The sequence below is a fragment of the Astatotilapia calliptera genome, chromosome 6 (assembly GCF_964374335.1).
Source record: "Astatotilapia calliptera chromosome 6, fAstCal68.1, whole genome shotgun sequence".
Taxonomy (NCBI): Eukaryota; Metazoa; Chordata; class Actinopteri; order Cichliformes; family Cichlidae; genus Astatotilapia; species Astatotilapia calliptera.
The window spans coordinates 15134380-15162348 of record NC_137427.1 but is presented as its reverse complement, the minus strand read 5'-3'; the positions used below and the strand labels follow the sequence as shown (position 1 = coordinate 15162348).

The following is a 27969-nucleotide window of genomic DNA, read 5'->3' as shown; positions in this document are numbered from 1 at the left end:
GAAGAATGAAGCCATTGCCAATCAGATGCTTTCCAGATGGTATTGGATGGTGGATTAAAATCTCACGGTACTTTTCTGGGTTCATAATTAGATTCATCTCTCCATCAGGTCTGATTTTCAGTCCAGGTCTTGTGTAATTAGGCACACCTCAACCTTTGCTCCCCATTTTTCTTCCACTGAGACCATTTCCGATGAGGCTCCATTGAGGAGTAAATGGATCAGCTGAAGGAGCGGAGGCACCTCACAGGTCCTGTGTCAGCTCTTTGTTGTTTCTTTCCCCATATCTCTTAACAACAAGACTTTGAGATGCTGATCATTTGCTGTAGATTGTTTTTAGACCCTTCACTTCTTCTGTTCTCCATTTGTGCAATTTTAAGGACACACTTTACACTGTGCCAAGATATGCCAAATTTTGGGTTAACAGCTGTTTGGGATTGACCTAGTTGTCCAAAAATACTATTTCATCATTTTGTCAGACTCTGTTAACATTTTCTGTAAATTCAGCCAAAGAAATTTGAACAAATTGTGTGTTTTTGCAGCAGGGTGCTATAGCAACAAAGAGCCTAAAGACACAATTGAATTTTTTTGTTTAGTTTTCTGTTATGTGCAGATACAGCACTGGTTCATCCCTTGGGTTAGGTGACATTTTATGCTTGAAGGATTCACAGATCAGTGTTAAGGGGTCCTAATAAATGACTGGACTAAAAACAAGTGAAAAAAGGAAGCAATGTCCAAAGACAAAGTTGGATGATCTTCAGAAAGCCAGGAGAACCTGCAAGAAATTACAAGAAAATGTGTCTGTTTGGAAGCAAAATATGAAGATATGAAGGATGGCTCAGGACTTTTTCACAGTAAAAATGAATTTATTGACATTGTTTCTTGTTCAAGAAGATTTCAGATTTGTTACCAGATCAAAGTCTAAAAGTCTAAAAAAAGAAAACAGAAAAATAAAGTGTTAATAATGAATTTCACAGTTCTCTGTAATATGTTGTGTGCTGAGTCAGATGTAGTTTAATTAGATGTGGGGATCTTAAAGAGGTTTTTTTCAGAGGTATTTTAATGAAGGCATTTACAGTGAAGGGTTATGTGTAAAACATTTAAGGATTACTTTCATCCACCAGGTGGGACAAATCTATTCACAGTAATCCTGACTTTAAGTGTGTATGCTTAATTTTATTGCCTACAGGTTAAACCAGTTAAAGACACACACACACCAGTCAAGTATTCATATCTTGTGGGAACATCTAATTGACATAATGGTTTCCCTAACCATAACTATGAAAAATGAATGCCTAACAATAACCCTAAATTTAACAAACACCCAATTTAACCATTTCCCTAAAGTCTCAAAATGCCTTTAACTTGCGGGGACCAGGATTTTGGTCCCCACAAGTAAAGTAGACTTCCAACTTTTGGTCCCCACAAAGATATGAATACACACAGCGTGCCGTCTGTTCCGTTCATGCTGCGACCTGCTGCTCCTACATTTCTGCTCATCTTTGATGTGTGTCAGGTCTTTAACAGCAGCGGGACTGGGGCTTGGGGGTAAAGACAGGGCTCGAAACGAAAGTTACACCACAGCGAGACCTCGCAACAAAACACCCCGCCTCCTTCCGCCCCTGAGCGCTGCGCCTTCTCTCTTTCTGGAAATCTCTGACCTTATAAGGTAGGAAATTAAACCAGAACCTCATTGGTGGACGGGAGACAAGGTACAGGTAAACGTTTGGCCTTGTTTGGGATGTGCTCGGATGTTTGTGAGAACAGCTCTTGTTTCTATTACTTCAGTTGACCTTAGAATGTAATTTGTTGTTGCAGATAAAAACACCCTGTCAGAAACACGGTGCAAAGGCCCACTGTGGCTGACACGTCTGCAGTGATAGTGGGGCCAATCAGCTTCCACTTAAAAAAATGAAATGATAAAAACAGGAACACACTTTGTGCACGAGACTTACATGTTAGTTTACATGCTGCAGTCATTAATGACACATGAGAGGTGCCACACCTCTGGTCCCGTTGCAGGTACAGACCCCCCCCATACACACAGACACACACTATAGGGGGCAGTGATCTTGCACCAGTGAACATTTCGACATTACATTCCTCCTCAGAGTCCAACTTACAGTTGTTGAACCTTTTTGAACATTTGTGCACTTCCACATGTGTGATGTTCAATGAGGTTTAGTCCCTGAAAGCCTTTGGTTGTTTTTCCAGTACTGCTGTGGAAGACAACAGGTATTTATTTAAGCTGTGCATTCATTATTGATAGACAATCATATCATGTCAGGAAAAAAAAATGACAAGGAACTTAAGTGAGTCATAATTTAAAATTAGTCATTTCATTAGACAGCTCTTCATAATAAGTGGAGGATGTTAGTGAGTATGGTCAGTCAAACTGTATTTTCCATTTTCTGTTTCATTATCAACATTTATGATTTATGCACTTTGTTTGTTTTATAAAAAAAATTCCATCCGGGTTGTAAAATAGCAAATTTCTTTCTTTTTGATTCAGAGCGACTCGCAAGTCCGCGTTTTTACGTGGAGCACTTGAACACCGCGCGAGGAGGGGGCGGGGCCGTTGGCTTACCTGCGAAAAATAAAACTGGGCCGATCCCAGGTGGAGTCGACGCATCCTCGCTGATCCACGCCTGAGCAGCAGGAGCGCTTGACGGAGCGGACAGCCGGCTGAAGACGCGACGAAGAGGAGCGGAGAGGTGGTGTTCTTGTGGCCCCTCCTGAGCAGCTGCTTGTTTTGTGAAGGTGTCGAGAAGGAGGTGGTGGAGGAGGACTGCTGCAAACACGAACGCAGGAAGGCGACTCATCACACCTGCAGTGCCTGTAGCTGAAAATCAGGTGTGTCACCTCGTTTCCTGCAGGTAGAGCGATAAAAATGCTGTAGCGAAGACTTCAAAGTAAGAAATTAAGAGATAAGATATGTAATGGCTCACACCTGGGCAGGTTCTCTCGTCAGGTGAAGCGCGTGCTCCATTATCGTCTCATTGACTGCGGAATTATTTCTACAACAATTTAAAGTGACTTTTTTGTATTTGTTGGCTGAGACGCGAGCTTGCAGACGTGTTTGTGTTCTCACACCTGTGAAACCAACAATCAGAGAGCTTTACTTCGACGGGCTTTAAACCTTCACAATAATTCAGAACTTTAGCCTCAAACAGCTGAATAAACTTCATGTGGGTTAAGTTTTATTTTGGTGGCCTGTATGAACTGAGTGGAAGGCTGCATGAAGTGATGACGATGACAATATGGCACAAACACAATTTGAAGTAATTTGAGGTACCGAGAGCTCATGTTTGCCTTTTTTACAGAGTTTAATGCAGTTTTTGTCATTGTTGCACAAGATGAGTTGTTTGACTTCCTTCATGTAACAAACTGCACACACCCAGCTGCTATGTCTGTCTGCAGGGCACAAAATTGGAGAGCAGACACCAAAGAGGACAAAGAGCAGTGCAGCAGCACATGAATTTTTATTTTTTTTTAATTGTATGAAGGGCATATCTTGCAAAAACCGGTTGCTGATCATAATCAATTCTTCCTCTTTTGTAATTAAACTTCACTGTGACCACAAAATCAGCCAAGGTCCTGCAGAAAAAAATGCCATCTCACCCTCAGTGTCAGTCAGCTCTCTGCCTGTTACACAAAGTGAAATGCAAAACATCTTCGGCTTAAAGTTGACTTTTCTGTTTTGACCTGTTTTTCACTCGTCCATCTACATCTTCCAGCCACGATCGTTTCACATATCAAACATCTTGTGACTGCAGTCACATTTTAAACAATTCTCAACAACATCTCCTCCTCAGTCTGTCACCCCACCGGCCTCGTCTCACCAGCCAGGCTTCAGACGACAGGACTCGTGTTCTGTGTTAGGTAAGAGCCACAGAAGCCCGGATAAAGCCGGGATTGACTTGCGGCCAAGAACAAAAGAGAGCAGGCGAGTGGAGGAGATGCTGAAAACGTGATGAAGAACACTAGAGAGGTGGATTAAACGGGCCCTTGCAGACAATAGGAGAGCATGTGCTGTGTTTGAGGGTGGATCTGTTTCCAGATGTGGTCAAGCTTCATCCCGACCTCAGCGGAGGTTCACCAGGACACGGCTTACGATAGCTAATGTTTGGATTTTAATTATAAAAGGAACAGAGAATACTGAAGTAGCTCATTTTGTTATTTTGTTCCACCGTGTCAAAATGTGCAAAGGCACTGTGTGCAACTTCCTGAGGAAGTTGGCCTGTTGGTGGCTTCATCAAAAAAGCCGCATGCATGTGAATCTAAAAAGTTTAGAATAAAAGACTTTAGCCGTCATAGCTTAGCTTCACGCACACGACGCTCTGCAGGATTTCAGTCCTGAATTAAAGCAGAGGAAATGTCAGTGTGTTCCTCTTCCTCCCCCACTTATCTTCAAGACTTTGAGCACATAATGAACTTAGGAGAGACACAGATGACACCTTGTCCACTGATCCCTTTTATCCCTCAGTCTAAGCGCACTCGCACACTCTATCTGTGCCTTTATCTCTGCACAAAAACAAACACACACACCGCTCTGCTGTTTTTTGCATCATCCACCCTCTGATCCAAGAGACGTCGGCTCCTCTGAATGAGTCTCAGCATCGAGGGTGTGCAGGCTGCGCTCATGATGAACGCTCTTACAGCCCAACTTATCATTTCAGGATCATTCGATAAAACCGACCTGCATTTATATCCTTAATCGGTGAAGGATGGTGTTGATGTGTGGAAAACTTTATCTTCTACCTACAGTATCTACACTGAGTCTGATGTTTTGAGTTCTTTCCCGACCTCTCTGCTTGGAGTTCAGTCATTTCTGGCCTGCGTGATGCAGCTGAAACATTGGTTTTCTAATGTTTGATTTTTCTAATATGACTTCAGGAAGGGGAAATGTTCCACTAGCTTAAGTCATCTAAAGGCTTTGAACATCAGGGGTGAGAACTGGTTCCAAATAGTTTGATCTATGAGAAGCTTATCATCTCCTTTTATCAGTGCTGGTTTGTCTCTTTTGTGCAACAAAGTGGAGTTGTTGCACGCTTCAGTCACAGACGTGCCTTTTTCTTGACAGAAAATGAAACGGTTGTTTAGTGGGCATGACTCAAAGCTCTAAGCTGTAAGTAAAAGATTATATGTTCATCTGAACAAACTCTTTTAATGGGGGGGGGAAACTGGCTGTCAATAACTTTAATTTGCATTCACCATGTGCAAATTTTCTTGGCAAGGTCACATCCAGTTGATTATTTATTTAGGTTTTTAATGTCTTTCAGGGCATTTCTTTTTCTTTCTGCAGCCCCGAGTACTTCTCCAGGGTGTGGCTGGGGAATAATCACATTTCTCCACCTGTCCAGACTTGCTCTGACATTCCTTTCTACCACTCTGAGTGCAAAAGCGTCCGTCCACAGACCTCCGTCAGGCTTTTTACATATAGGCTCTACACAGAGCAGCATAGCTGCACATTTATCACCTGTGCTGGAACAGAGGGTCACGGATGATGAGCAGGAGTCGGGAATTTGTGGAATTCTGTGTAATGAGTTGGTGAGGAAGGAATGCGGGCCTGATGGGGAACAAAAGATGGACAGGTAGAAAAATAAAAGCAGTCGTAGAACAGAGCACAGCTGAAAAGAGATTAATCATTTTGTCAGACTGCGATGAGCCTCAGGTCAATAATGTGATCCTGACATTAGTATCTGGGTTGATTGGCTGTCCCAGCTCTGGTTTAAAGTTAAAGGTGGTTGCAGGAAAAGAGGCTACATGGTCATAATGACACTGCGGGGAACAGCTGCAGAGCAGATGTCCAAACCTGTGGTGCAGTTCTCATCATCTTCAAAAAGAACACAAACGCACACACATAAGATGAGGTAGCACAGTCCTCAGTATTGGTGGTCTGATCTGAATCATTAATCTGAATATTTTTATTTACTCAGAGTTATCTCATTTGTGTCTTTAATTCAGTTACAACACAAAAGAGACAACAGGAAGGATGACGTGCAACAAAGCTGCCACTGTGAACACACTGCGTTCAGTGTCGTAAGCCTGCCTTTATGTAGAAATCTTTCAATGAATCAAACGTGCACAGTCACTTCGATGGTCTTAAATCTTGCACAACAATAAATGGAGTTTTTTGTACAGGCTGTGTAGATGACTTGGACTCATGAGTCATCTGCATTTTAAATTGTATTTTTGCCTCGACTGTGGTTTTGAGGTTGGTAAACTCTGCAGAGTCTCTGGGAGCTTGTGATTCGAGACTCAAGAGTTTGTTCGCTGTACCTGCAAGAAATTCTGTCAAAATAATCCAGCGCATCATACCTCTAGCCCTTAATCTCACAGAAACGGCTGCTGTAAAGTAATGTGCGTACCCCTCTGTAAGGAGGTATTTTTAATTCTCACAGAAAGTTATTTTTTTAATTTATTTTTTTGCCCCAATAATTTCAGTGCTCTTGTCTGTAAAATGTGAAAGATCAGACTGTCACAGTGTTTTGATATTTGTTAAAATCCTCTTGTTCTGTTTGTTTTGTTTTTTAAAAGCTACCATGACGGATGCAGACAAGTTCCTGTATGGGGACCGCAGTGCGCTGACCGACCCTCTGGCTCAGGCCGACTGGGCCACCAAGAAGCTGGTGTGGGTCCCCAGTGAGAAGATGGGTTTTGAGGCCGGCTCCATCAAAGAGGAGAAGGGAGACGAGTGCATGGTGGAGCTGACGGACTCTGGCAAGAAGGTGAAACTGAAGAATCAACAAGCCTGTGTTGCAGTGTGTACTTTTTACTGTCCCAGCCTTGTTCAGCAAGCCTGACTCTGCTTCTGTTAATCTCAGGTGAAATTCAACAAGGATGACATTCAGAAGATGAACCCACCCAAATTCAACAAGGTGGAGGACATGGCGGAGCTCACCTGCCTGAACGAGGCCTCTGTGCTGCACAACCTCAAGGAGAGATACTACTCCGGGCTCATCTATGTGAGTGGGCAGGGATCTGTTTTTGTTGCATTTTAATGTCGCCGATCTTCCTGAAATCGATGTTGCTGCTGCTCCTCGTCGACTGATTGGTCTCGTGTTGTCTCTCGCGCAGACGTACTCCGGCCTTTTCTGCGTTGTGATCAACCCGTACAAACACCTGCCCATCTACAGCGAGGAGATCGTGAACATGTACAAGGGCAAGAAGAGGCACGAGATGCCCCCTCACATCTACGCCATCACAGACACGGCCTACAGGAGCATGATGCAGGGTAAGGCAGCTGTAAAATTAGTTTTAAACGCATCCATACTCCATCAGGTCAATGATGTACCATACAAAGATGTAATTAGAAATTTATTGGCATGCTTAAGGAAAAAATGTTTAAAATGTCACACACTTCACCTTAGTTTCTGATCTGGAGTCTCATCTTTCTCTTTTACAGATCGTGAAGATCAGTCCATCCTCTGCACGCAAGTCTTTCTCTTTTTTTGTTCATTTTTTTATGTTTTTGCAAAAACAAATTACAATCATTGCATCATTCCCCCCCCCCCCCCCCCTTTGTTTGCGCTACTTTTTTTTTCTTTTTCTTTTTTTTCTTCCTTGTAGCGGAAAGTTTGACATCATGCATTATATCCAGTGCCTAATATTTAGTCTAGGAGTTTCATTTTCAGAGCAAAACTTTAAGCTTTTTTTTTTTCTTTTTTTTTTTTTAAATTTGATGTCTCAGTTTTTAGAAGTGTGTCCTCCTTCATGCTAACACTGTAGTAAAGCTTAAGGAGGTCTTCCATTAGACACTTGACTAAATTATTTGATTGTTCTAGACTCCAAAGGCCATAAAAACACTGTCATTACCTCAGTTGATGGTGCACCTGTCAAGACTTCGTGAAATAAAACAAAGCACATGACACACAGAAGCAGAGCGTGGAAAAGTCCACCCCACAGTCACTGGGGTTTGTGGGCATTAGTTTATTCACAGCTGTCTTAAAGTCTGAAGCAAACACCACCACACCGGGTTTGGTATCTGTATGAGGTGTGTAGTGGTATGTCATGTTGGAGTCTTCATCAATGTGATGCTGACAAGACAAAGAACACTGCATGTTCAGATGTAACTTTGCAACAGATGTTATTTTCTCCTGGCAGACCTTCCAAACAGCCGTATTTGTTCAGTCTTTTTCTAACTATACTGTTGTGAACTTTAATATTTCAAGTGGTGCGCGGTCTGACTTTGGAGTGGCTCTCCTGGGAAGATTGTCAGTTTTGAATGCTTTGTTTGGAAATGACCGTATAACCCCACGCTGACAGGCAGCAGCATCTGATTCTCTAAAATCGCTGCTGATGTCTTTCCTCGTCGTCACCACAATGACTCGCATCTGAATGCGTCAGACCTGCAAACCCTCGAAACTTCTGCTTTTACAGAGGCGCTCAACACTCGCTGATGATCGGTCAATAAAGTGCATTTAAATAGCGGCACCTGGCTGCTACTTACAATCTTAATTCCTGTACAAGCAGCAAAGGTGTGCTTTAGTTTTTCACACACTGCTTCTGCATTTTGGCTTAGTTTTTATTAAATAAATGTCTTATGCCTTGAGGTTATGCTGATATAAATCCATAGACTTCCATCATATATCACTTTAACCTCAAACTGCATCAGTATTTACTTAAATTTCTGCAAATTGATATTTTTCTGTCTTGTTGTTGCTTTTACGTCAGTTATCAGTTCTAAATTAATCATAATGCATGTGTGTAAATCTCTCTGCTGCAGTGGGGAGTCAGGAGCAGGAAAAACAGAAAACACCAAGAAAGTCATTCAGTATCTTGCTCATGTCGCCTCATCCTTCAAGTCCAAAAAAGACCAGGTTAGTAAATCATCGTCGCTTCCTTTTGCACAAACGTTGAATTACCTGGTCCTCCCTCCCCTCTTCTGACATCAAGTATCAGTAGATTTCCTTGTTAGTCCATCTGTTTAACGTGATTTACTCGAGGAAGCTGTGTGCGACCGCATTCCTATTTCAGGCCTCGACGTGCCCGCCTCACCTCTGCGGCGGCTCCAGCTGAAGCAGAACGCAGATGTGTTTGTGCACGTGTGTGTTCATGTACTACTCATGTTAAATGTAGGTTATTCAGCAGGACCGGACACGAGCTGCTTAATTAATCATTTCTTGAGTCACCAGGTGACAGCAGGTTTCCTCTGCAGTCATGTAATACTTGCACTGAAGATGGCATCAAATATGTTCAACTTTCTTTTCTTTTTTTTCTACTTTTTCTCCAGGGCTCTGCTGTGTTGTCACATGTGAGTTCATTTATGACCTCCATAAATGTCCACTTAAGTTTTCTCTACTAACCAATTTTGTTTTCTTCACATTGAAGAAAATGCATTCAAGATTACACAAAACTAACCATTATAATGGCTTCAAAGGAGCAGCTTGGGGAAATGTGCTTTCTGGCTGAGGAAAGACCATTTGTATCTTCATTAAGATCAAGCAGTTAGCTTTGGAAAAAGACTTAAAGCATGTGGAAACTGCAAACCCACAAAACATGTTATTTCATCTTAGTTTCAGCTGTATAACAACACAATTTTACCAAGCAGGAATGCACAAAACTTCCCATTTAAAAACAGCACTTTCCATATTTTGTATTTATTGTTGGCTGTGTACAGGGTGTAAAATGATAAGATTAAGATTAGTAACTTCCAATCGAGGCCACTCTGATGGTTTCAACTGAATATTATTTTACAAATTTGAGTTTTATTGATTATTTTTAATTAACCAGATGTTTATGATCAACAACTCAGCAATTTGTTCCAAAAACTTAAAGCAAATTTTAAAAAACCTAATCCACAAAGGCCAATAACTTTTTCTTTTCGCTCCTTCCAGTGCTGCACTTTCTCACTGATTCTCGTTATATTTGGGTTCAGTTTTTGCCTAATGATAAAGACGGCTACACTGCAAAAATAAAAATTTCATTCACATTAAAGAATCTGTTGTGGTTTGAGGAAATAAAGGGAAACGAGACAAACATTTCCCACTCCACCCAGCAGCAGTTTTTTTTTTTTTTTTTTTTTTTTTTAAAACTCTCTCTCTGTTTGCTCAGTTGCTGCGATTTGTCATTGTTGTGTGACTGTATACAGATTGTTGGAATCTACCTGCATTTCCTTTTGGGGTTTTTGACTAACCTGCATGTGTGCTGCTTGTGATCCCTTGTTTGTGCATGCATGGACAGAAAATCTTACAGGGATTTTGTGCTTGAGCGGGCTTGCTGTGCAGTGGGAATGTGTGCTGGAATGTGCAGGAGTGTGTGTAATAATGCCTTTTCCTGAGGGTGTTGTTTTAATTGTGCAGACACAATTGTTTATAATAAAGTAAATAAGTTGCTGCACACTTGTTTTCCACTCGCTAGCCACAGAGCTGCAGGAAAAGTGGTCTAAACTTGCGCTTGCTTAACCAGCGTCCATCTGAGTGTCACATTAAACCACTAAATCCAACTGTGTTGTGGCTCCGACTTCTCTCTGTCAGGGGGAACTGGAGAAGCAGCTGCTGCAAGCAAACCCGATCCTGGAGGCCTTTGGCAACGCAAAGACTGTAAAGAATGACAACTCCTCAAGATTTGTAAGAGCTGCTCTTTTTCTATTTTCTTTAAATTTTCAAAACAAGCTTTGAAAAGGGTTCAAACAGCAAAAGCTACCAACTTTTTCTGCCTTGACACTTAGGATGAATGCAAAAGTGCTTGAAATGAAGGCATCTGGACTTCTGTCTGTAGTTCTTAAAGATGTTTCTCCTCTGATCCAGGAGGTCTTTTCAGTTTTTAAAAACTGATGGAGAGTCACAGATAATTAACGCAAGTTAGATACCAAGTCCTGAGAGTTGCCGATCCACCCACCCTGTAAACATTCAAGTCATTAAGGGTCACATGAGCCAAGGTGTGAGTGGGGAAGAGATTTCAAGACTCCGTTGTAGATCTGAGAGCTGCTGTTCAGTGATGCTCATTCACAGTGGACCTAGATGGCCTCATTCACTCCTTTGAAACAGTGTAATGTGTGAACGTCGTTCATTTCAAGCACTTAAACTACTGCAACCCGGATGACCGGGAAATCAGTAGACACAACCAGGGTTTTTAAATCTTTTCAGTCATAAACTCAGGACACATTTTGGGAGAATCACATTGACATTTAAGAGTCACGTTTTTTTTTTTGTTTTTTTGTTTTTTTTTAAATGTGGTGCACATCAGGTTTTTTTTTGTTTTGTTTTTTTAAAGTTTTATTGTCACATGTGCAGTAAAGACACTTATTTCTGTCCGATAAAATTATTCCCTCCAAAACATCAAATCCCCAAATAAACATGCATAACCAAAACAAATAATTAAAAAAAACCCTCCAATAGTGTAGTTTTCTTTTTGTTTTGTTTTTTGTAGTTGTATTTCTTAAATAGTACTTACAATAGAAATATCAACTTTGAAAGAATCTGAGCTACAAAAGGTTATCTACATGTTTATACAACTACCAGGAAATGGTCCACCTTGGATCTCACACTGGTGAAAGATGCTGCCTGAGTAGAAGTTCCTGCTGTTTGGTCCAAATGTGTTGATTATTTTCAGACAAAGTCTATAAAAGTTTGGTGAAAATTGACTTAATGTCTTTTTGTGGTGGATTTATAAAAAAATCTTTTTCAGGGAAAATTCATCAGGATCAACTTTGATGTCAATGGTTACATCGTTGGAGCCAACATTGAAACTTGTATCCTTTTAAAACTTGATTTCTTCTGGCCTAATCTGAAAAGAAGAGCTAATGTTCCCGTGAACTCTTACACCTCTTTCCCATTGACGGTGAGCCAAGCGGGGCACTGGCCACCCTCACAAATGTAAAAATTCTGGAGGGGTCTCTGCTCTTTGCCAAACCTTGCACCTGTTAAGTTCTGATTTATGCATCATTAAAAGTAGTCTGGACATTTGGCCTTCCTGTAAGAAAAGGACTGAAGTTCAGATAAAGTGATGAATAAAATCTGAGGGCTTCAAAGGTGCCAAACAGATTAAATTAATCACTTTACCATGAACTGTTTTTTTCTTATAGATGACGCTGTGCTGCTGCTCTTCCTTTTGATGTTTTGTCCTTGATTGAATTGTCAGATCTTTTGGAGAAGTCTCGAGCTGTGAGACAAGCTAAAGACGAGAGGGCCTTCCACATCTTCTACTACATGCTGACGGGAGCCGGGGAGAAGCTGCGCTGTGAGCACTGAAACCCTTTTCTCTGAATGTAATGAGAGGCTGCACAGAGCCAAGTCACTGTGCCAGCCCTGCCAGCTGCATGTGCTTTAAATTTTTAATCACTGCAATCTATGAAGAACTCATAGTAATGCATCAGAAATGGCCGACTTGGGCCGCGATGATGGAGCTTCACTTTTTCTTCACTCCGTCGTTACAGCCACTGCGACTGCAGAGCTCTGTTTGCGGTTGAGCCAATGCAAGGCCCAAATCTTCAGCTTTACAGAAATAAAATGAAGAGTACTTGGTGAATAAATCTGTCTCTCCTTCTCGTTATTATCCAGCGGAGTTGTGTTTGGAGGATTACAGCAAGTACCGTTTCCTGTCCAACGGACATGTGACCATTCCTGGACAGCAGGACAAAGACCTGTACGCCGAAACCATGGAGGCCTTTAACATCATGAGCATCCCAGATGAAGAAATAACTGGTACTTATAATTTTGTTTATTTTAACTATCGGTTAGTCTGCAAGTTAATTTTGTGACTAATTGATTTTAATAATGCTTTTTAAGGTTTTCCACACACGTCTTACCTGGTGGTGGTGTTGTGGGTTTTTTTGTTTTGTTTCTCAAATCTCACATTTTTAGGCATTTATTTTAAATTCCAAAGAAATGCTATTTTATGTTTAAATAAGATGGGTGACAAGTTCAAGAAAAGACTTTAATGCATGTGATTTGGTGTGACATCACCATGATGCTGTTGCACAAACTTGGGAAAGGCTAGAAAAGCTTTGGGAAGTTGGGTTAAGTCGTGTATAGAGTAGACATACTACTTATACAACTCAAGGTTAATTTTAGTCTGAACAACCTTACACCGTGGACTCCTACACCATTCAGTTGTTGCGGGCTGGGTCGACCTGATGTGTCTCGGGAGGTGGACGTCAGGTTATGTGTAAGGTTACAGCGCAGGGTTTAAAAATTGCGTTCTAGTTATGCCTTTGATTTCCCAGATAAGTCCGAATATCTTTTGGGTGTTTTTAATTTGCGAGGTGACCAGACATGCTGACATTGACTTTTGTTTCTTGGTCAGGCCTGTTGAAGCTGGTGTCTGCCGTGCTGCAGTTGGGGAACATGACTTTCAAAAAGGAGCGCAACTCTGACCAGGCCTCCTTGCCCGATGACACCGGTATACGCATTTACACACACCATCATCGTCTTGTCCTCTATGCGTGCCTTCAGCTGCATGCCATTTCATTCACGCATCAACCTTTGCATGCTCCAATATGATACCCATGTTTCACCCCCAGCTGCTCAGAAAGTGTGCCACCTACTCGGCATCAATGTGACCGACTTCACACGAGCCATCTTGTCTCCAAGAATCAAGGTCTGAAAATCTGTGATTGTTGTCGTGTCATGTCATTTTAGGAACACATTTCATCCACATGTGTCCTGTTCCTTTCTCCAGGTTGGTAGGGACTATGTGCAGAAGGCCCAGACTCAGGAGCAGGCCGAGTTTGCAGTCGAGGCTCTGGCCAAAGCCTCCTACGAGAGGATGTTCCGCTGGCTGGTCATGAGAATCAATAAGGCCTTGGATAAGACCAAGAGGCAGGGAGCCTCTTTCATTGGTATCTTGGATATCGCTGGGTTTGAGATCTTTGAGGTACATTTAGACTTAAATATTGTCTGTTTGATTTTGCATCCTGCAGAGAGAGGAGAGGGAAAGTTCAATCAAAATAATACAAGCACATGAGTTTAAATACCAGGGATCCACCAGCCGAAACAAGGGACAATCAACTTCTGTAACATGATAGCAGTGAGAGTGAAAGGGAAGGTTTACAAGTTGAAGATGCTCAGATTTTCATCGGGGGTGAGCAGAACAGTCAAGATTACAAATGAGTTCGTCAGAGAGGGAGAGCCCAGGCTGAGTGGTTTGGACACAGAGATGAGGGATGGTGAATATACTGGACAAAAGGATGTTAAAGATGGAGCAGCCAGGTAGGAGAAAAGGAGGAGGACCACACAAAAGCTTCATGGATGTAGGGAGGGACATGCAGAGGGTTGGGAGTAGGAGAGGATCTGCAGTGGTGAGCCTTAAAGGGAGCAGCCGAAAGATTTAACTTGTGTATATACTTCTATACTACACCAGGTTTAGCAATTCAAACTGTGTAACCTCATGATTTTTCAGCATAAATATTATAAATGTAAATTATTTAAAAAATAATCAGTTTATTTCTACAAGGGAAAAATGTTTTATTTTCCATTTACTGAAACGACTCTGTCCTTTGTGGGGTTTTTTTCTTTTTTTCCTTTTTCCCCCTGCAGCTGAACTCGTTTGAGCAGCTCTGCATCAACTACACCAACGAGAAGCTGCAGCAGCTCTTCAACCACACCATGTTCATCCTGGAGCAGGAGGAGTACCAGAGGGAGGGCATCGAGTGGAGCTTCATAGACTTCGGCCTCGACCTGCAGCCCTGCATCGACCTCATTGAAAAACCTGTATGTTAGCTTATAGTTGTCATTCCTCCTCCGGCAGTAACTGTCTTAACCTGGAGCGACGCCTCTGATTAATTACGTGTGTTCTGCAGAAATTTCCGCTTACGTTCTTCACAGCAAACAGTTGTGCAATAATTGTGGCATGGAAACCAAACTTCATGATTAAGTGGATTCCTCTGAGGTGTGTGTGTGTGTGTGTGTGTGTGTTACAGGCCAGTCCTCCTGGTATCCTGGCCCTGCTGGATGAAGAGTGCTGGTTCCCCAAAGCCACTGACAAGTCGTTTGTGGAGAAGGTGTCTCAGGAGCAGGGCTCACACCCCAAGTTCCAGAAACCCAAAAAACTCAAGGATGATGCAGATTTCTGCATCATTCACTATGCTGGAAAGGTCAGATGTGAAATCATTTTAATTTAGTCTTAATTAGTATTAATTTTAATAAATAAATGATACACAACAACATTTTTAGTAGTAGTAACTGAAATCTTATAAATTCTGTTCCTGAACCTGTAAATAAGCCTTGAAATCACTGTTGCTGTATTATCTCACAAGTATACAAACTACTTTGGGAGTGATGTATTATAAGTTTACTTTGTCCATGTATTTCCGGCTCCTTACTACTTTGCTATTCTTAAATGATGAGTGTAATTTTCAGATACTCTAACGCTGTATTTGAGTCAGATGACGGTCACTTTGATGTTTCTTCCAGTTTTTGAAAGGGAGTTTTTCCTTCCCACCATCGCCGAGTGTTTTCTCGTAGATCATCTGATTATTTGGCTTTTTTTTTTTTTTTTTCTGTTGCAACACAAAGCACCTTTAGGCAACTGTAACTTGGGGATTTATAAATAAAACGGAAAAATATTAAGGTCACAACTTGAGTAATGTACTTTCTACGTGCCACTAGATGGCAGCAAAATGACAGCCCACACAGCATTCATCCATCAGTGTATTTTCTGAACCGCTTATCCAGTTCAGGGTCGTGGAATACAAAAACACGTTTACCAGGTGCATGATTTATTCATTGCAGCAAAGCATCAGGTTCTATATAAAATGGGGCATTTGAAGCACAAACTTAAAAATAAGGCCGAGGTTGCTGATCATCCTGTGTTTTACATCCGTCTCCTGCAGGTGGACTACAAGGCAAACGCATGGCTGATGAAGAACATGGATCCTCTGAATGAGTGTGTGGCCACTTTGCTCAACCAGTCTACAGACAAGTTTACCTCTGACTTGTGGAGAGATGGTAGGTCATGTGACTGACTTTATCTGTGTATCCAAGAGGCCCAGTTCTTTGAGTGTGAGGCATAAAAATTTAGATTCACTAGTGTCAGCACCATTAAGAGCCAAGTCACACAATGATCAACACAGCTGAACTCAGTTGTGCTCTGTGCATCTTAACAGTGGATCGTATCGTCGGCCTGGATAAGGTGGCAGGAATGTCGGACTCTGCGCAGGGTGCGTTCAAAACTCGAAAGGGTATGTTCCGCACCGTGGGTCAGCTTTACAAGGAGCAGCTGACTAACCTCATGACCACCCTTAGAAACACCAACCCCAATTTTGTCCGCTGCATCATCCCGAACCACGAGAAGAAGGTACTGAATAAACAAACTGATGCCACACTCGATGAATTTCACAGCACTGCAGGTGCAGATAGACTGTTGCATCAGTCACGTGTCGTGATTAAAACTGATCATGTTTATCTGAACCGTGAAACTGACAGCATTTCTAGGATTAATAGACGGAACACATGAATCCATCTTTTCAATCGTTTCTTCCTCCAGGCTGGGAAACTGGAAGCTCACCTGGTTCTGGACCAGCTCAGGTGTAACGGAGTCTTGGAGGGGATTCGGATCTGCAGACAGGGCTTCCCCAACCGCATCGTCTTCCAGGAGTTCAGACAGAGGTAGGTTTTTTTTACAAAAAAAAAACCCAAAACAGCAGATTGTGGGTTTTTTTTGTTGTTGTTGTGGTTGGTTTTTTTTTTTGTCATCTTTTTTTTAAAAAAATTTTTTTATACATTTATATAAGAGGTTTAGGCTCATTTTTTCCCACTGCTAAATAAACTCTCCCATGAGGGCATTTCATACAAGAATGATGGGCTGTTATTTAAATTGTATTCATTCTTTAAATGCTGTAAATGTTGATATCCTAATTAAACCACCTCAGTGTCTAAGTAGAACAACAGCAGTCCGAATGCTAAATAATCTCCAAATTATTTTCTCATTAACTTGAGGCAACAACTTGATTTTTATTTATTTAATGTGCAATTGGGGAAAATATCTCCCCTTTAGGAAATGGTTATATTAATTTATCTTGCAGTGCAAAAACTAAAAATGTAAACTAGAGCAAACCACACATCTGGTCAAATCTACATACAAATCCTTATTCTTAGTTTTCTTGCAAATAAACAAACTGAACCAGTCTCACAACATACGTAGGTCACAAACTTGAAAATAAATGATCTACATTCGATTTTAATCAGAAGTGTTCAGGATGTCCCATTTAGTTCTGCACACTCAACACGTCAAGTACACAACACTTTGTTGTGTACACTTTATTTTGGGGGGGGTTTCCAAACAGGAAAGGACAGAAAAAACAGCCTATTTGTTCCATTACATGGATTTGATTTTACAGATTAGTTTTGACCCTGAAAGTGTCAGCCTTTTTATCTGCTAATTGATTTAATGGTGATCTTCTCTCCCAGGTATGAAATCCTCACTCCTACCGCTATTCCAAAGGGATTTATGGACGGCAAGCAAGCCTGTGTGCTCATGGTAAGAACAACACAATCAATAGATCAGCTGTAGAAGCTTTCAATTTATCATAAGAGCAAGAGGACTCATCACAAGTCTTGTTTTGTTTCACTGAAACACTTCCCTGTTCTGCTTGTCAGATCAAAGCCCTGGAGCTCGACTCAAACCTGTTCCGCATCGGTCAGAGCAAAGTGTTCTTCAGGGCTGGAGTCCTGGCCCACCTGGAGGAGGAGAGGGACATAAAGATCACTGATGTGATCATCAGCTTCCAGGCCTGGTGCAGAGGATATGTGGCCCGCAAGTATGAGACATCAGCTATTTTATTTTATTTCAGCTAGCACCTTTGCACATGGGCAACATTGGAGCATGCTGTGATTTCTTACTCGGTTCTCATAATCTGGTCTGCAGGGTAATCTTTATTTGTTATTCTAATTATAGAGCGTTCACCAAGAGGCAGCAGCAGCTGACAGCCATGAGGGTTATCCAGCGAAACTGTGCCGCCTATCTCAAACTCAGGAACTGGCAGTGGTGGAGACTTTTCACCAAGGTAACAGACGAATATTGGGTTTTGTTTTTTTGTTGTGTTTTTTTTTTTCATGGGTGGGGTTAGAGATATGACTTGGGACAAACGTAAGCAGACCAGATTGATTGGTTTCAAGGCCACTCCTTGTGTGACAAATGACATTAATTATTTTAGAAAACTTAAAGTTTAATTAATTAAATTAGTTAATTAGTTTTAAGAGTTTACCTGAACTTGCCAAACTGTCTCCAATCAGGTTTTGTTATTTTAGTGTTGGTATGTTCACTCTTTTTGCTTTCAGTTTCTCTTGAGTGCCATTTAACCACTTTTTTTTTTTTTTTTTTTTTTTTCCCTTCTCCCCTCCTCCAGGTGAAGCCTCTGCTGCAGGTGAGTCGGCAGGAGGAGGAGATGCTGGCCAAGGAAGAGGAGCTGATTAAGGTGAAGGAGAAACAAGAGAAGGCTGAGGAGCTGATCAAAGAATATGAGGCCAAGCAGCAACAGGTAAGAATCACATATTAACCTTTTTGATCAGTTAAATTTTCTCTTGTGTGAATGTGGCAAAGTTTAAACTGAGAACATAAAAAAAATTCATAACACACATGTCACAATGAGAAGTCTTCTGAAGCTTGGAGATTTAACCTTTGTTCTCCTCTGGTAGCTGAATGCAGAGAAATCGGCTCTTCAAGAGCAGCTTCAGGCTGAGACGGACCTCTGTGCCGAGGCTGAGGAGGTGCGATCCCGTCTGACCATCAAGAAGCAGGAGCTGGAGGAAATCCTCCACGACATGGAGTCTCGCCTGGAGGAAGAGGAGGAGAGGGTCGTTCAGATGCAAAATGAGAGAAAAAAGATGCAGCAGAACATCACGGTCTGTAACGTCCTGGCGACGGGCTTTAAGAGAAATCAAAATGTTCTTTTGGAAAGGTTATTAATATCATTTATTTGTATTTATTGGTTCATACAGGAGCTTGAACAGCAGCTGGATGAGGAGGAAGCAGCCAGGCAGAAGCTCCAGATGGAGAAAGTGACTACAGATGCCAAGCTGAAGAAACTCGAGGAGGGCATGATGGTGCTGGATGACCAGAACAACAAGCTTAACAAGGTGTTGTACATCATGCTAACATCCCCATACTGATGATTTCACAATACAAAGAATATTTCTTTAACCCTGAAATATTCCAGCAGAATAACAACAATTTAAATGTTCATATGTTTTATACATTTTTACCTCAGGAGAAAAAACTGCTGGAGGAGAGGGTTTCCGAGTTCACCACAAACCTTGCTGAGGAGGAAGAGAAGTCCAAAAGCTTGCAGAAACTCAAGAATAAACATGAAGCCATGATCACAGATTTGGAGGGCAAGTGTTTATCATTGAGGTTGTTTTTGAATCTACTGTGAGTCGATTGCAGTTTTTCCTACTTTATTTTTTTTCTTCTTAATGCAGAACGTCTGAGAAAAGAGGAGAAGGTGCGCCAGGAGTTGGAGAAGAACCGACGTAAACTTGAGGGAGACTCGACTGAGCTCCATGACCAGATTGCAGACCTGCAGGCCCAGATTGCTGAACTCAGAGCTCAGCTGGCCAAAAAAGAGGAGGAACTCCTGGCTGCACTTGCTAGGTTAGTCCAATACTTACTTCATTTAGGGTAGGGTTACCCTAACCCCAACTAACAAAAGGAAGACTGGCTTTGTTTTATTAACTCTTTCTGCCTAACCGCCAGGATTGAGGAAGAATCTGCAGCCAAGAACACGGCCCAGAAGAAGATAAGAGAGCTTGAGGCCCAGATCTCAGAGCTCCAGGAGGACCTGGAGATGGAGAGGCAGGCACGGTCCAAGTCTGAGAAACAACGGCGAGACCTCGGAGAGGAGCTGGAGGCACTCAAGACTGAGCTGGAGGACACTTTGGATACCACTGCAGCACAGCAGGAGCTGAGGTGACAGTCAGGCTTGCATAGATGTGACCCAACAATTTATTGGAAAATGAGATGACCGATTCCTTTCAAGTTCTGGACCTTAAGTCTGTTTATGTTTACTTGAACAATACAAGTCTGTATGTTAGGAGATTCAAGACTAAGATAGCCCTTCATCAGTTACTGAATGTAAACGAACTGTTTGAGATTTGTGCTCCTGGTCATTTATTTCCTCCTCCTGTCCATGCAGGAGCAAGCGTGAAAGTGAGGTTGCCCAGCTGAAGAAGACACTCGAGGATGAGGCCAAGGCTCATGAGCAGCAGATGGCCGATATGAGGCAAAAACACAGTCAGGCATTCGATGAGCTCAACGAACAGCTGGAGCAGGCCAAAAAGGTTATTTAAAAACTGGTCAGAAGATGGAGGTGTCAGCAGTCATCTTAAAAAAAAAAATAAAAAAATAAAAATGATGTTTGTTGCTCCTGCAGAACAAAGCATCAGTGGAGAAAACAAAGCATGCCCTGGAGAGCGAGTTGAATGAGCTGCAGATCGAGCTGAAGACTCTGACTCAAGGTAAGGGGGACTCGGAAAACCGTCGCAAGAAGGCCGAAACCCAGGTTCAAGAACTGCAGGTCAAACATGGAGAAAGTGAGCGCCAGCGGAAGGAGCTCGCCGACAAGATAACAAAGATGCAGGTATGACTAGTCATCTGGCAGGGGTGATTTAAGGGGTAGAAGGTTGATTTAACTGCTTGTACAGGGGGAGGATGTAGCTGCAAGTGAATTGTTATTTAATGGACTTCTTTTTTTTTTCTTTTTTTTCCTCCTTTCATCATATCTAGTCAGAGTTGGACAATGCAAACAGCCTTTTGAGCGCAGCAGAGGGCAAGAACATCAAATCCAGCAAGGACCTTTCTTCAGTGGAGTCTCAGCTGCAGGATGCACAGGTGAAAATGCCAAAATTCATTATTACTTCTAATGAAAAGGGTTTATTTTTTTTAGTTTATATGCTATAAAACTTGGCTACACATATTATATTCAAGGACAGAAAATGCAGAAATAATAATTTCATGTTACTTTTTTGTATAAAGAAAAAGATTTTTAATAAAAGTAATTCAGGGTGGACATCACTGGTCGAAGTCCTGAGCAAACCAGTAATAAGTTATTGTACTTTTTGGATTATATTGTTCTATTTCCTTCACTGAACAGGAGCTGCTTCAAGAGGAGACTCGTCAGAAGCTCTCCCTCTCCACACGCCTGAGGCAGCTGGAGGAGGAGCAGAACAGCCTGCGGGAGATGCTGGAGGAGGGGGAGGAAAACAAGAAGAACGTGGAGAAGCAGGTTTCCACTCTGCAGACCCAGGTCGGTCCACAATGCAATACAACACAGCAGCCAATGGAGATCTTCTCCTCTGCTGTAACCTTGATTCAGTTACCACAGATCAAGAACGTCTACAAATGTTTCTTTTTCCCCCGCCTCAGTTGGCGGACATGAAGAAGAAGCTGGAACACGAGGCCTCGTCGTTCGAGGGGGCCGAGGAGAACCGCAAGAAAATCCAGCGGGAGTTGGAGAGCATGACACTGCAGCTGGAGGAAAAGACGGCAGCATATGACAAACTGGACAAGACAAAAACCCGTTTACAGCAGGAGCTGGATGACCTCATGGTGGACCAGGACCATCTGAGGCAGATCGTGTCCAACCTGGAGAAAAAGCAGAAAAAGTTTGATCAGGTATCAAAGGGCCATAAGAGCAGACTGTTTCCTACTGTCCTAGTGAGATGTGATTAGTGGTTATATTTCTTTCTTTAATATGCATATAAAGTCGGATTGTTGTTGTGTATGAAGGATTGTTTGCTCAACACAGTAACGGAGAAAGTAAAGAACCGAGACATTGACAAAAAGTCATGTACCTCTCACACATAATCGATTTTAAAATATTACGGGTGTGGTAGAGTAACCTGATTTCTCAGCCACTTGAGTTGAAGAAGAAAGTGGATCTTTTGCTTCACAAATGAAGCATTTTATTTCTGCTGTTCTTCTCCTGTTAGATGCTGGCAGAGGAAAAAAGTATTTCTACTCGGTACGCTGAGGAACGCGACAAGGCTGAGGCTGAAGCCAGAGAGAAGGAGACACGAGCACTGAATCTGGCTCGTGAGCTGGAGACCATGACGACCCTGAAGGACGAGTTGGACCGAACCAACAAACAGTTCAAAGCTGAGATGGAAGACTTGGTCTCGTCCAAAGACGACGTCGGCAAGAATGTAAGACTGTGCCGGCGTCCTTTACTTGTCTCAGCAGAAGTTGGTCATGAGCAACACTTTACTCAAAATCTGTTTATCAATGCAAACTGCTCACCTTCAGGTTCATGACCTGGAGAAATCCAAGCGTGCCATGGAGCAGCAGCTGGAGGAGATGAAAATCCAGCTGGAGGAGCTCGAGGATGAGCTGCAGCTCACAGAAGATGCCAAGCTACGTCTGGAGGTCAACCTGCAGGCCATGAAGACCCAGTTTGAGCGAGACCTGCAGGCCAGAGACGAGCAGGGAGAAGAGAGGAGGAAGCAGCTTGTTAAACAGGTTCCACAGAGAATTTACAAACATATTATGGCAAGCAGAGGAATCTTTACAAGAAAGCACCACACAGGGATTGAGCTCGCTGTTTGACCCCCAAGCTGGTAGGGGGAGCTCCTTATTAAACACTTGCTTGTGCTACACAAAACAGCTTAACCGAACTCACTTATGGTACTGCATCTAAACAGCAGCACATGTCCCAAGGCATGATGGGAGAACTCTCTTAGCTCCCCCAACACGTCACAAAATAATTACTTTCCAGATATATAATATTTGGCTGTGCCATGATTTCTTTCTTACCCGTTTTAACCTCGAAGGTGCGAGAGATGGAGGTTGAGCTGGAGGATGAGCGCAGGCAGCGCGCTCTAGCCCTCTCATCTAAGAAGAAACTGGAGACGGACCTGGCCGACCTCGAAGCCCAGATCGATGCTGCCAACAAGGGACGCGATGACGCCCTCAAACAGCTGAAAAAACTCCAGGTAAAATATGAAAGCATGCATCCATAAACACAACACAGAATGTAATACAGAGACTTGTCACTCTAAAATTAGACTATTATACACTTACAGATGCCATAAAACCAATTACCACCCATTGTCATAGTTTTTAATTTTTTGTAAAATGAGCTGACAGCCTGTATTTAAAGGTTCACCTTAAATACATTTCATGTCCACACTCCAGGCCCAAATGAAAGATATAATGAGAGAGCTGGATGAGCTTCGTTTGTCCAGAGATGAAGCTGTCAATGAAGCCAAAGAGAGTGAGAAGAAGCTCAAGACCTTGGAGGCGTCTATGCTGCACTCCCAGGAGGTATGGAGATGAAATGGCGATTACAGAGTGATGTAACTGTGTGAGAAAATTAGCCAACATAACTGATATTTAAGAGCTAGACGCTTCTTGCAAAGCTTCCTCAGTGATGACTTTATGTATCCCAGTCTGCTTTTCTGGAGTCAGAACTCTAGAATGGGTCTTCATTTAATGCAAATGATGACTCTGAGAACATTTTCAATGTGTTGCAATCTTACTGTTTACATGTAACTCTGTAGTATGTTTCACTTGTGCCTAATATTTCCTCCAGGAACTGTCCGCTGCAGAAAAACTCAAGAGACAGGCTCAGACCGAGAGGGATGAGCTCCAGGATGAGCTGAACGGCAACAACACCAAGATGTATGAATGAAATACTGGCGCGTGTGTGTGTGTGTGTGTGTGTGTGTGTGTGTGTGTGTGTGATCACGAATGGTAAAATTAAATATGGAAACTCAGATTTCAGGAACAACTTTGAATCTTACTTATGCCTGCACAGGCTACAAGTTTCTCTCGGGACACTATCACATTAAGCGTCACCTTCTCTCTTCCTCATTTGTTTGCAGTTCTCAGCTGACTGATGAGAAGCGAAGGCTGGAGGCTCGTATAGCCGAGCTCGAAGGGGAACTCGAGGAGGAACAGCTCAACACTGAAATGGTCAATGATCGCCTGAGGAGAAGCACACAGCAGGTAGACACCTGTTGATTGTTAACATCTTATTTTATAAGTAGGGCAAATATTTAATGTTAAGTGTTTCTATTGGTCATCAGTTATCACAGAAATAAAGTGAACACTTTAGTTGAGTAGGTTTAAGAATACATAAAACCGGTTTAAAAAAAAAAAAGGGGGGGGGGTTGCCTTTCATGAGTCTGCCACAATATCAATCATCAGAATACTTTATTAATCCCGAAGAAAATTATGTGGGTTACAGTTGCTCCAAGATGGTAACAGTGACAGACTAAACTATTTAAACAATTCAATATGTTAAGAACAGCACTAATATATACAAATCACTTAATTATAAACATCAAGAATTTACAGAGGTGATTATAAATAAATATCAAGAATATTAGAGGCAGAATGTATGACATTTGACTCTAACCTGTGAACTTTGTCATTTGCTACTTTACTGTAGAGTGTGTGCCAAAAGGGTGTAACTATTGCAGTGTGTTAGATGGAGGAGTCTTACAGGGAGATGGCTACAGGCAGGAATGATTTCCTGTGTCGTTCAGTGGGGCTTTTTGTAATCTCAGTCTCTCGCTGAACGTGCTCCTGTGATTAGCCAGCGCGTCATAGAGTGGGTGGGAGGTATTCAGCATTGTCTTATCTTGGACAACATCCGCCTCTCAGACACCACCCCGAGGGAGTCCAGCTCCATCCCTATAATATTATTGGCCTTTTTGGTCACTTTATTGAGTCTGTTGGCATCTGTGACCCTCAACCTGCTCCCCCAGCATGCAACAGCATTGACCACAGCTGACTCGTAAAAAAGCTGGAGCATTTCCAACAGATGTTGAAGGACCTCAGCCGCCCCAAAAAATAAAGATGCTGGCCTTTCCTGTAAAGTGCAGTGGTGTTTTTAACCCAGTCCAGTTTATTGTCTATGTATACTCAAAGGTACTTTTAGTTCCCCACAATGTCCACAGACTGAGACCCAACATGAACAGTTTATGAAAGACTCCACAACATTCACGAAACTCCAGCGTTTACCTCAACATTTTAAAACCTGCCTAACCTGGTTGGTAATTTTGCAGTTGTTGTGAAAAGTTGGTTGTTATGCAAGTTTATTCATCTGTAAAGTGTTTAGAAAAACTGAGTTTGAATTGTTGAATTGCATCTAACTTTAACTATGAAGGCACTGGATTGGTTACAGAATATGGCATGCGGTTATCAGCAGTACGGTAACTCTCCTGTGTGTCTGACACAAGGTCGATCAGCTGACCTCAGACGTGAGCACAGAGCGCAGCAACTCCCAGCAGCTGGAGGGCGCTCGCTCACAGCTGGATCGCCAGAACAAGGAGCTGAAACTGAAGCTGCAGGAGCTTGAAGGAACCATCAAGTCCAAGTACAAGTTCACCATCACCAGCCTAGAGGCCAAGATTGCCCAGTTGGAAGAACAGCTCGACACAGAGTCAAAGTGAGGGGCGATGAAATGGACAGTTTGTTTTATATACTGCATTGGCTTTCCTACTGCAACATATCTCTCGTTTACTGCAGGGAGCGTCAGCAGGCCTCCAGGCTGACGAGACGCACAGAGAAGAAGCTGAAAGAGGTGCTGGTACAGATTGAAGACGAGAGGCGCAACATGGATCAGTACAAAGATCAGGTTAACCCAATCACGCTTTACTTGTAATTTCAAAGTTATTCAAGGACTAAGACATCCTGATATTTAAGCCCGATTCCTTGCTAATGTGCTTGTTCCCACACTGACTGTTCTCCGCAGGCTGAAAAGGCAAATAGCCGAATGCGTCAGCTGAAACGTCAGCTAGAGGAATCGGAGGAGGAGTTGACAAGAGCCAATGCCTACCGCAGGAAGCTGCAGAGGGAGCTGGATGATGCAACTGAGTCAGCAGACTCGATGAACCGTGAGGTCTCCTCTCTGAAGAGCAAGCTTAGGTAGTGGCATTTGTCGGGGAACTCATGTTTTTTGTTTTGTTTTGTTTTTTTACATGAAAATTCTTTTGTTTCCAAAAAGGAAATTTGTTTTATATTCCATGTTGCCGACAGTACAGACATTATAATGACCACGTGCATTCAAAGCACAAAATCTACATTGATTGTAGGCATGGCTGCTGCACTAACTCGATGTCCACCATCCTGTAGGCTGCTATTAAGAACCTTGAAACTTTAAACTTGCAATATGCAGAGTGTCAGAACAAGTCCAGGATATGAGATGTGTAAAACAAAATTCTCCTGGACTGTTTAAAACAAATGGTTAGTAATGACAGTGTGTTCGGGTTAACAGCTGAGCAGCGCTCGCCCCATTGAGGCGACATTTGACGACCTTGCTGAACACTTAATGATGAGTTTTGACACCTCAGTATAGATTAGTAAAAAGGCCCATTAGAATAGTTTCCTAGGTTTTACAAGGGTAGCTGAATAGGCAGAGACCACCCTCACTAACTTCTGATGCAAACCCAGTTGTGTTCTGCAAGTCCTGAAATATGACACAGACCGCTCAGTTCTTTAAGGGGTAAAGAATTAAAAGCCGTCAAAAGCAGCTGAATTTACAGAATGTCATTTAAAGGAAGCCTGCTACGTTATGCATTATGGGAAAGTGTACAATTGAGGATTTTCTTAAAGCTTGAGGCAATCAGGACTAAAGTACAAAGTGAAGGATGCCCAAAATCCAAAAGTGCTACACTTGTGTTTTAATGGTTTTTCCTTTTTCTTAAGGCGTGGAGACGTGTCTCACACTCTGCGACATAACCTGAATCGTATTGGGGACAGCGACGATGATAGCGGACTCCCGAGTGAATCATCTGAACGTGCAGCTGAGTGAAAAGCAGGACGAGAAGCCAGGAGGGAAATTCGGACCACAAAAATAATGCATATAAATGTAACCTTGCATCCCCTCCCTCCCCTCATCCTGCTTTAAGTGTAATGCATTTCTATTTGGCCAAATCTTACTCATGTCAGCAAATGTTTTCTATGAAAGCTTTACATAAACTTTCTTAGTATATTTTTCTACTTAACGTGTATGTCATGACACATATCACTGTTTAAACAAACCTTCCAGTTTATCTGAGATGGAGGTTGATGTGTTGATTTAAATGGGGGGGGGGAGAAAAAAACGTTGTCACTTTGTGCTAGTTTTGGACACTCTGGGAGTTTTTGTGCTTCACACTGTGCTGGTGTCAGTATAACGTTGGTACTGTATGCCCTTCCTCACTCTGTTAATACCTCAGCCAGATTGCACAATCCCAACTCAAACACGACTGAAATGTTCAGATCTTTAAGTGGAATGCAGTAATATAGGTGGTTAGCCCCCACGCACTGGCTTTATACTTTACTGGTGTTGGGTCATCATGTATTGGATCTGTCTCCTGTTTTGTGCTATGCTTTGCAGCTGAAATGGTTTCTATTGGCACATTAGTTTCTACCTGCTGAACTTGCCCTATTTTAGGTAAATACCTGCCACTGTATTAATCAAGAAATTACAGGACACCGATGCCAATATTGTAAGGCTGTTCTACATTTTATAAAATGCCTTAAATGAAATAAATGGAGAATAAATGCATCTGAATCTTGTGTCTTGTGAGATTATTCACTTTGAGCTGTAGTTGATTCAGAGTTGGCCTTTGGGCTGCTTTCTGTAATCATGTGTCCACTTTATAATGACTGAAAGGTTCTGTGGGACAAGCTGCAGATTATAAAACTTGAAATCTTGGGGTTTCCAAATTGTTCCCTCTGTTATGGTGTGTGTGTTGTGGTTTTGTTTTGTTTTTTCTGGGCAAAATGTTGTGCAACTTCATGTTGGGTAATCAAAGTACCCAAAGGAGCAGTTGCAAAGCTTCAGGGAAGACGTTATTTTGGCCAACCATGCTCACGTTTCACTGTTGTGGCCTTCAGCACAAAATCAGACGTGCACAGCTATGTTGCTGTGGTGACCCCTTGTGAAAACGGAGGCTGCCAAAAGTAGTTTACTTTCATTTAAACTTGCCACAAGTGGTTTGATCAATGATAATTTTGTAATAATGCTTCTTGGTAATACATGTTATGCTATTGGAAATCCTTTGTCAAATATCTCGACCATGGCTCGTCTCAACACGTCACTAC

At 42.2% G+C, this 27969-nt stretch overlaps 1 protein-coding gene and 1 long non-coding RNA gene across 4 annotated transcripts; one reads left to right on the top strand and one right to left on the bottom strand.

Annotated features, from left to right (window-relative positions):
• Positions 1-575: 575 nt before the first annotated feature.
• On the bottom strand, positions 576-2725 carry LOC145429406 (uncharacterized). Its single transcript, XR_013909639.1, has 3 exons — positions 2585-2725; positions 2121-2216; positions 576-772 (listed from the first exon to the last, which is right to left on the bottom strand). It is a non-coding gene; the product is annotated as an uncharacterized LOC145429406 (long non-coding RNA).
• Positions 2593-27436, top strand: LOC113023979 (myosin-9-like). Of its 3 annotated transcripts, none has more exons than XM_026170498.2 (43): positions 2593-2850; positions 6538-6728; positions 6825-6965; positions 7078-7234; positions 7406-7433; positions 8726-8819; positions 9233-9253; positions 10476-10568; positions 11629-11692; positions 12082-12180; positions 12501-12644; positions 13246-13341; positions 13463-13539; positions 13621-13815; positions 14478-14651; positions 14861-15034; positions 15773-15887; positions 16046-16236; positions 16426-16547; positions 17349-17418; positions 17538-17698; positions 17836-17944; positions 18287-18418; positions 18576-18782; positions 18879-19016; positions 19148-19271; positions 19359-19530; positions 19633-19845; positions 20072-20216; positions 20309-20515; positions 20662-20766; positions 21029-21181; positions 21301-21549; positions 21867-22079; positions 22180-22392; positions 22704-22865; positions 23068-23196; positions 23465-23553; positions 23757-23880; positions 25119-25327; positions 25408-25516; positions 25634-25806; positions 26587-27436. In XM_026170498.2, exons 2-43 carry the CDS (start codon positions 6543-6545, stop codon positions 26690-26692), a joined length of 5883 nt encoding a protein of 1960 aa, XP_026026283.2. In that variant the 5' UTR covers positions 2593-2850; positions 6538-6542; the 3' UTR covers positions 26693-27436. The 3 variants fall into 3 exon arrangements, with proteins under 3 accessions (XP_026026283.2, XP_026026284.2, XP_080158923.1); XM_080302797.1 differs by lacking the exon at positions 2593-2850 and adding an exon at positions 3818-3879; XM_026170499.2 differs by lacking the exon at positions 9233-9253.
• Positions 27437-27969: the final 533 nt, after the last annotated feature.

Bases quoted from the DNA above. Each gene is read 5' to 3' on its own strand.
- LOC113023979 (XM_026170498.2), top strand. From the start codon at position 6,543: ATGACGGATGCAGACAAGTTCCTGTATGGGGACCGCAGTGCGCTGACC. The intron at 6,729-6,824 runs GTGAAACTGAAG...TGTTAATCTCAG, and splicing joins TGACGGACTCTGGCAAGAAG to GTGAAATTCAACAAGGATGA. The intron at 13,342-13,462 runs GTATACGCATTT...TTTCACCCCCAG, and splicing joins CTCCTTGCCCGATGACACCG to CTGCTCAGAAAGTGTGCCAC.